General features: G+C 58.0%; 1 protein-coding gene across 5 annotated transcripts in view; it reads left to right on the top strand.

The window, feature by feature from the left end:
• The first annotated feature begins 1,898 nt into the window (after nt 1-1,898).
• Nucleotides 1,899-8,715, top strand: part of IL6R (interleukin 6 receptor) — a 41,912-nt gene continuing 35,095 nt past the window's right edge. For 2 of the 5 annotated variants that reach the window (XR_003205573.2, XR_003205572.2), the window contains exon 1: nt 1,899-2,256. Coding sequence is in view for 2 of the 5 variants with exons in the window: in XM_025858879.2 (XP_025714664.1) it covers nt 2,172-2,256 (85 nt within the window). In the remaining 3 variants the exon portion in view is untranslated. Of the gene's footprint in view, nt 2,257-3,875; nt 4,015-8,715 lie in introns of those variants that run through there. The other 3 variants (XM_025858879.2, XM_025858877.2, XM_025858878.2) reach the window with 3 other exon arrangements.

Below are 8,715 nucleotides of genomic sequence, written 5' to 3'. Positions count from 1 at the left end.
CAGAGGCCACATCCCCCTGGAGACAAAGACCCTCACCACGGGCCAGGCCCTGCCCAGCAGCAAGGATACACAGATCAGCTTTGTGTTGTATTGGGGAAACCAGGGTGGTGATCAAAGTCAGTGTGGGCTTTTGGAGGAGCATAGAGATAGGGCACCTAACCTGACTTTGTGGATGAGCGCATTCCAGGGAAGTGGAAAAGAGAGCAGATGGCTTCCTGGAGAAGACATCCCAGTGCGTCTAAAGGGTGAGCCAGATGTAGGACAAAGGAGCGGAGTATCTGGTAGGACATAGCTTGAATAGGGCGTGGGGGTGAGGAGCCATAGATAATACTGTAGAAACGTGATTATATGCAAGACACGGAAATCAGAAAACGAGGCTGCGAAAATCAAGATGCGCCAGATCTTTTCACCAGAACCACACCACCAGTACTTTGCATAGTGTTGCTCTCCTCTTACAAATCAGGAATCAGAGGCTCAGAGAGGTTAAGTAACTTGCCCAAGTCACAGAGCTCCCCACCGGTGGATTAGAGACAGGAGGCCCAGTTCGCTGCGGTCAGCTGGGCAGGGTCTGAGACACCTGTTCTTGGGCTTCGTGGTCCCTCTTTCAAACTCTCCTCTTTGAGCAGAGGGCTTTCTGTGGCTTTCTGGTTGCAGATGGGCAGCCTGCCCCTCTGAGTATTTTCAGGTGTGCATCTGCTACAGACCGAGGGGAAGGGAACAACCGCAGGGGAAGGTGGGTTTCACCTTCCGGCTTCCAGCCCTGCTGCAACCCCACTTAGAACGCTAGAAGGGAAGGCCAGTAGCCAAAAGATCTACTCTCCAACAGGCCTTTCTTTCCCCTTCTGTGGGTGTGGCTCAAGGAAGCCCACCGGAACCAGCTTCCACCATAGCTGGGACAGGGCATGTGCCTGGTTCTGCCTAGCACTGCTGATGGGTGTTCCCACCAGAGACCCAGATGCATGGGGTCTGAGGCCTGCATTCCAGAAGCTCTGTCCCTTCATGTCAGGTTCAATCCACCTCAGGGCTCCTGTCAGCCCATGCTGGGGCTGGATCCATGACCTGGATTTGGCCCAAAGTGGACAAGCACATTCTACTTAGTAGTTGGTTTTTCAGAAACTTCTCAGCCTAGACCTTATTTCAGGATTCTCCCCCCCCCCCTTCAAATTGAGTTCTGAGCCCCCCTATCAGCTCCAGGCCCCGTCCGGAGCACAGGTGGGCCCTTCAGAGAGCTCCCTGTGGTTTCTCCTGAAAGCCAAGGGCCAGTTTCTATCTGTCAAAACGGGAGGGAGGACTCCCAGGGTCCGACCTCACTGCGCACCTGTGGCCCAGACCTGTGTCAGGGGTGTCGATGTCGTCTGCTGGGATCGTCAAATCATCCTGACCAATACAGACTTTGCTATCCGTATACGACAGGCGAGCACCGCGAAAAGCCACAGATTTGGAACAGTGACAGTCAGAGTAGGCGGAGGTCTGGATGCGGACCCGGGTCTGACGTGCCTGCCTCCACAGCCGGTGCCGCACACCTGGGGAGCAGGCGGGAGAGAGAATGGACCTTTACCGTAGCGGGTCTTCGGACGCCCAAGCCTGATCCCAGAATCCCGGAGGGGGAGACGCGGACATCCGTGGTTTTCAGGGCTCCCCCGGTGATTCCAGCGCTGAGTCCCTGCTCCTTTCACAGCGCGATCCCGGCCTCGAAACCAAAAATCAAAACCGAGCGGTGGTGCTCCCTCCCCTGCGCTCACCCGCACGGTGGGCCGAGCCGGGCTGGGGTCGCCCTCGCTCGCGGCTCAGGTGCGGCGCCCGCGGCCCAGGTGCGGCGCTGCGGCCGGAAGCGGCCCCCGCGGTCTGCTGCGCGCGGGGCGGTTGCGCCACGCGCTCCGCTTTCGTAACAGCGCCCCGGGCCGGCGGGGGACGCTCCAGCGCGAGTTCCTCCAGTGTCGTCCTGCGCTGCCGGGACGGTCGGCGACTCCGAGTCTTGCGCCAGTGGGAAGTCGCGCTGACACGGAGCCCGGGCCGAGGGAGCTGGGGCACTCCCCGTGCGCCGTACGCAGGCTCCCGGGAACAGGGATTGCCCTCGGGGCCTGAGCCCGCTCGCCGCCCGCCCCGCCCCGCCGCGCGGCCCTGGCCCGCCCGCCGCCCTGGGACCTCCGGGCCTCGGCCGTGGAGGAAGCATGCTGGCCCTGCGCTGTGCGCTGCTGACAGCCCTGCTGGCCGCGCCGGGGGCCGCCCTGGCCCCAGGGGGCTGTCCCGCGCCCGGTAAGAGCTTCGCGCGCACCTGGAGGGCGGGGGCGGCCGGCGGGAGGAAGGGGGGACGGCGCCCCTTTTCGGTGGCCGCAGAGGTCCCCGCGGGCGCCCGGCGCGGGCTCGGCGCCCACCGGCGGCTTGTGCGCCCCACCGCGTCCTGCGCCTTTGCCCGCAAGCGCCGCCTGACTGCCCGCTGACCCGGACCTGGCGTGTTCTCGGAAAGCCGCGTCCCGAGCCTCCTTCCCTGCGCCCCCACCAGTCCTTACAAAGGGCAGAGGTCCCAGCGGGGTCGGGGTCTCCCGCCCGGGCGTCCTGTGTACCAGCGCCTCTCGCGCCGTCAGCTTTGGGGCCCAGTGGCTCTGCACCCCCCCACCCCCAGCGCCGGGACCGCGAAGGGGCTGGTCCCGCTGCCCGCACTCGCTTCGGCAGACACCGGCGCGAGCAAGCCGTGTGCCCCCGCGCTGGGAATTTAACCGGAGCTGGGAGGCTGGCTCGGGAGGCGTCTTGGGGCCGGCGCATACTGGGCTCCTTCCAGAGGAGAGGAGGGGTGAGGCGGAGGGCAGTGGGCACTTCTGCCCCTGTTGACTGTAATTAGCCCTTGGCAGCCAGGCCCTTCTCCGGGCTCTGGCAGCATGCCCAGCTGTGTGTCCAGGCTCTCCTCTAGCCCAGGGTGGCCACTACTTCTCAAGAGGTTAATTTTAGGGTCCGAGGGCTTCTGTGAGGAGCAGCCTGAAGGTTTCTGGGAACAGTTGGCTCCTGTCCTGGGCAAACATCCTCAGCTTGATCTCTCTCTCTCTGATGGGAGAGAGGACTCTAGGGTTAGACTGGTGAGCTCTCTGCCTTCTGGATGGTGACACCCTTTGCTCTGGTCAGAGGGAAATAAAGGGGTTCTGAGCACACGGTGCCCCCTGCAGGGAGCAGTCACTGTTGATTGGAGGCTTAGGTACCTTCACCTGTACCCCGGTCCTCTGCTGGATCTAAAAATATACTTTGTTCCAGAGGAGACAGGTCCAGAAAGGTTGGGATGGGAGGTTGTCGGGGGCCTTGGTGGAGGCCCACCCTTCCATGGCTCCAGTGCTGTAGACCCTGAAGACTCCCAAATGTAGAACTAGCCCTGCAGGCAGAGCTAGGGGGTTTTGGGGGCAAGCTGAGAGCCATGCCTACTGGCTGAGGGCTGGGGCAGAAGGGGCCAGGGGAAGGGAATTGAGGTCTGGGCTGGTCCCACTGTGGTGCAGAGGCGTGCAAGGCAGGGATGAGGCTTCAGGCTCCTTCTCCCCCCTCCCCCCCCAGAGCCAGGCTCCGCTGGCTGCCTCTGTTGCTCCTCACGCCACACCCCAGGGCACCTGCCCCAGGGGGATTCCTGCTGTAGTGACTGTACCCTTTGGCTCCTAAGAGGTTGCAAGGCAGTGCAAGGGGCAACCTGCTGAAGTCAGTCTCTGTTTGCCTGGTGGTCTGCAGGGACGGGCGAGGTGGTCTCGAGGCCCGGACAGCCCAGGAAAGGCAGAACTGAGAGTTGGGGGAGGAAGTGAAAGCCCAGTTCAGAAGGAAAATGCAGAGAAGTAGAAAATACCCAGCTCTCCTCCCACACCCACACAGACTCAGCCCACAAGCTGGGGAGTAAAAATAAAGACATTGTCCAAGAAGCAGGCCGCAGATGACTGTGACTGTCCCGCATTGGAGGGGGCAGCAGAGGCTGATGCTGCGCGAGGGGAAGTCCACTGGTTCTCCAGGCCGGAGGCTCGCTTAGCCAGGAGGCGTGCTTTCCTTGCGGTTAGTAGCTGCCCGCATGCCCAAGAGCTGACAGCCTACTCAGGTGTGCTTGCTGTCTGGGGGCCCTGACCGGCGGGGACTCAGGTGTTGGGCGTGGAAGGCCTGGACACGGGTGACTCAGGTTCCTTCCGCCTTCTGCAGAGCGCGACGGGGCACAAACAAGCATGTACAGCTTTAAGTCTCTTCAAAGACCTGTCTCGACTTCTGAACTTCCCTTAGACGACTTCTTCCTGCCCCCAGTGCCTACCTGCGTTCCTTACCCGAAATCAATATTTCTCAGAAGGGCAGTTCTGGATCTAGTTGTATCAGAATTTGTGTCTGTGTTGGCTAATTTTTGGCCCCCACCCCAGATTTACTGAAGAGAGAGATCTGGCAGTGAGGCTCGGAAGTGTCCTTTTCTACACATGCTTGTGATTTGCTGGCCTGGGGATGCCTGGCTCACGTGTGTGCTTGAGAGGCTGACGGAAGGCCCTCCCCCCTCAGGCTTCTAGTTGCCAGAAATCTCTCTCCCTGCTTTGGCTCTGCCCTTGTTTATTCATTTCAGCAAACAGAGTCCGTGTAAAGCCCTATGGGGCCTCTGTGGGACCAGCCACCCAGACTCCACCCTAAAAGGAGCTTGAACATGGCCAAGAGTAAATCCCTGAGAGGGACTGAGAAAACCCAGCTGCCTGAGGCCTTGTGGTACCAACTACCCGAAGACAAATTGTCTGGAGATGGGGACGGTACAGAGGAACCAGACCCCAGGCGGCAGGCACATGACCTCGGCAGACTGGGTCAGCACACCCTCTGGGTGCTGGGTGTTTGTGAGGATTACACGGAGCAACCGGGTCCTCACTGCTGTAAATATGCACCCTCCTTCCCCTGTCCCACCCGGCCTGCGTGCCTCTGACCCAGTAGCCGCTTGCCAGGTGTGGCTATTCCATTTAAATTAGTTATAATGAAGTCAGATCACAAATATAAGTTCCTTGGTTGCTCCGTAGCGTGAGTAGTGGTAGTGTCCTGGACACAGATAGAGCATCTCCATCACTTTGGGAAGTTCTGCTGGACACTGGCCTGTTTCTTCCCCAGCTTTCCTGCTGCAGCTTCCTTTACCCCTCTCCAGACCTCGTCTTCTCCACGGGGGACAGCGTGGGGACAGCTCACCATCACGGGTGGTGCTCATGGCTTGGAGCCGGACAGATCTCTGCCCAACCCTGCCATGTAGAAATGATGTGAGCTTTTGTGAGTGAGTTTACCTCTTGGAGACTCACCATCCTCATCTGGAAAATATAAATAATTATATACTTAATCGGTGGTTGTAAAGATGAAAGGAGAGAAGTTTTAGAAAAGTCCCTCGTGCAGAGTGTGTGCTGAGGTTCGCGTAGCTAATAATTCCCGCATTTGAGCAAAGTATTTTGACTGTTCCAGATGCTATTCTTAGAACTGTAGATGCAAAAATGAGCAAAACAGACAAAAATCCATGGCTCCCTGGCGCTTCAGTTTATGGAGATGTGGGTTAAATACATCGAAACATGATGGTTACTAGCGCCAAGGGGGAAATGCAGCAGGGGAGGGAGCCTGGAACTGTGTGCATATGTAGGGGCATGTGGAACTGGCCTGAGGGGGGGCCTGGGATGTTCTCACGGAGAGGGTGACATTTGAACAAAGGCCTGAAGGAAATACGAAACTCTTTAGAGATTCCTTATACTCCCATTTTGGGCAGGGAAATTCCAGCCTCCTCTTTAGCAGTCTGATCCTGTCTGATACTGAGGGCCCGTTAGGTTCTGGAGCTGAGGGCTCCGTGCGGACACTCAAGTGCCCTTTAGACACCAGCTGGGCGGGGAAGCGCTAAATGTAATGTCATTAGCTGCCATCAAGGTAGGAGTCTTTAAAAGAGAATCCTTGAGGGCTGGAGTGGCAAAGGAAGGCTTTTAACCTTTGGTCTGGCGAGGCCCCAGTGGCTTCCTTTGGGTAATTAATCTGTGTGCTTTACTCTCTCCTCTGGGCTTGAGATCCGACGAGGTCTGCAGTCCTTGGCAGAGTCGGCCTTTTCCAGCGTGGTGCCGGGTCCTCAGCAGGCCCCCCGCTCCTACCGGCCCTCTGCCGGCTCTGTCTCGGGGCTCTCCCCCTAGCAGTGTGGCCCTGAGGCCCTGCATCCATCCCCTGTTCTCTGTGTCCCTCCACCTCCCAGCTGCCTTTCCTGAAAAGCATCCGTTGCTCTTCCCTCTCTACTTGGTCATTATGATAACCGCAGGCAGAGAAGAGCGCCACTTGTACTCAGCACGGAGCCGAATGTTTGAGGGCGTTAGACCCATTGTGCACATGGGACAGGCCACGGGACAGGCAGGTTTTGTTGGAGGGGAAGATGAGGAGGTCAGTTCCGGACATACTGGAATGGAGACATCATTGAGACAACCAGAGGGAAGACGCGGAGCAGCTGGACGCAGGAAGCCGGAGTTTGGGAATGAGGACTGGGCTTGAGGTGTGACTGTGGGAGTCGGCTAACGGCAGGTGTCATTTCAAGCCTTGCGGTGGCTGGCCTCACACAAGTGAGTGTAGCTGGGGGGCGGAAGAGAGGAGGCCCCAGCGCACCCTTCTCGGCCGGTCAGGGAGGAGGAAGAAGTGAGAGCGGTGGAGTCGGAGGGAGCTGGGAGAGCTGGTGTCTGACAGCCCGGGGAGGACAGCTTGTGTCCACGGCATCCCATGGGGTCCCGCTGGGTGGGGGCCAGGCAGGAGCAGGGCTGGGCCCTGACCAGTGCACTTAGCAACGGGCAGGCCTTGGTGACCTTCACAGGGGCAGTGTCAGTGAGATGGTGGAGGCTGGAGGCTGGCGGGAGTGGATTCACGAGAGGATGGGGGCAGGGAAACTGGGAACGGCAGGCACAGGCTGCTCTTTGAGGGTGTGAACTGTAAAGGGGGTAAAGAAATGGAGTGTGCCTTTGCTGGGAAAGTGGGGTCAAGAAAAGGGATCTCTAGAAAGGTGACTGAACTGTCAGCTTGCTTGCATGCTGATGGAAATGATGCAGCAGGTTGGCGGAGGTGAGAGCTGCTGAAACAACCCTTGAGTGGGCGAGAGGGGACTGAGGCTCAGAGAGGTTTACAACTTGCCCAAGATCACACAGCAAGGAGGTGACAGGCCCAGCTCTGAACCCCACTCTTTGCACTAAATCACGTGCTGCTGAGTGCACCCCCACCCCCAGCCCGCAAAGTACAGTGACGCCAAGGTCACCTTCACTCTTCACAGCATCCACAGCAGGGGCTCACCAATACCACGCCTTGGTGTGGCCCAGGCAGGGTCTGCTGCCTCATCTTAAGTACTGAACAATGCAGAAGGCCGTGTGCACACCTCCTTCTCCCCCCCTGTGCATCCACGGCCCTTTCCATGGGGCTGTTTGCAAGTGCCTGTCACTGTCAGGGAGCTTGCCCTGGGGGAGGCAGCTGGTTCTGCATGGGGTTGGACCCTCCAGGCCTGTGTCTTGCTGCCCCCCAGCGTGGGGCAGGTTACTTCAAGCCTAGGCAGGCAAGACTTCCAATACACAATTAATGGGGCTTGATGGATGTTGTTGATTGTGGGAGCCCACTGGCATGGGAGGAGAGGAGGCTATAGCCTGAGGACTTTCTTGCAGAAAAGTGGAGACACACTCGTGAGCGGTGGCGATGAGAATCGTTGAGCCGCCTGGGCGGCTCAGTCCATGAAGAGGCTGACTCTTAGTTTCGGCTCAGGTTGTGATCTCAGGGTGGAGGGATTGAGCCCCAAGTAGGGCTCCACACTCAGCGTGGAGTCTGCTTGGGATTCTCCCTCTCTCCCTCCCTTCCCCGCCCCCGCATGCTCTCTCTCTCTCCAGTTGCTCATATTTCATGAGAGATTAGGTACGTCTGAAAAATAAGGCTGGTTTTTTTTTTTTTAAAGATTTTATTTATTTGTTAGAGAGAGAGATTGAGAGAGAGAGCACATGAGGGGGGGAAGGTCAGAGGGAGAAGCAGACCCCATGCTGAGCAGGGAGCCCGATGCGGGACTCGATCCCGGGACTCCAGGATCATGACCTGAGCCGAAGGCAGTCGCTTAACCAACTGAGCCACCCAGGTGCCCCAATAAGGCTGGGGTTTTAACCTTAATTATCAAATATGATCCTCACAACAGTATCTTGAAGTGCGTAGTCTTATCATTTCCAATTTACGTATGGGAAAGTGGGATCTGGAGCCTGAGAAGCTAGCCCGAGGGCTCGTAGCTCCTAAGTGACGCCCTGCGGCTGGAACTTGGCTCTGAGCCCTGTGCTTGGCCTCTTGACCACTGCACACAGTGGACTAGGAAAGAATGCAGATAGAGCTTCCTCTTAATGTCTGGGTGTCTTGTTACGTGGATACGCAGAGTCCTTTGCCCATCTCCTTCGGGCAGGCACCTTCTTGTTTCTTGTCTTGCCATGACGGGCAGCGGTGGGGGGACAACCACACCCCACTCATGACACCGCGGTGCGAGAACACCTGCGGGATAAGCTCCCCAAAGGGGAGTCTGTGGGTCGAAAGCCGTGTACGGTTGTAATTTTGAGAGAGAATAGAAGCTGCGCCAATTCAGACCCCTAGCGGCAATGAGCGAATGCCTGGGTCCCTACACCTTTGTCCAAAGTGTGTTATTAAACTAGTGTCTACACAGAAAACGCTATCTGTGTAGAATTAATTTGCATTTACCTTATCTGAGTGAGATTGTATAGGTATTTCCATGTT

This window comes from Callorhinus ursinus, unplaced genomic scaffold, assembly GCF_003265705.2.
Source record: "Callorhinus ursinus isolate GAN/ISIS: 27379988/994484 unplaced genomic scaffold, GSC_fseal_2.0 scaffold92, whole genome shotgun sequence".
Classification (NCBI taxonomy): Eukaryota; Metazoa; Chordata; class Mammalia; order Carnivora; family Otariidae; genus Callorhinus; species Callorhinus ursinus.
The sequence above is the reverse complement of the archived record's forward strand: the minus strand, read 5'-3'. Positions and strand labels throughout refer to the sequence as shown.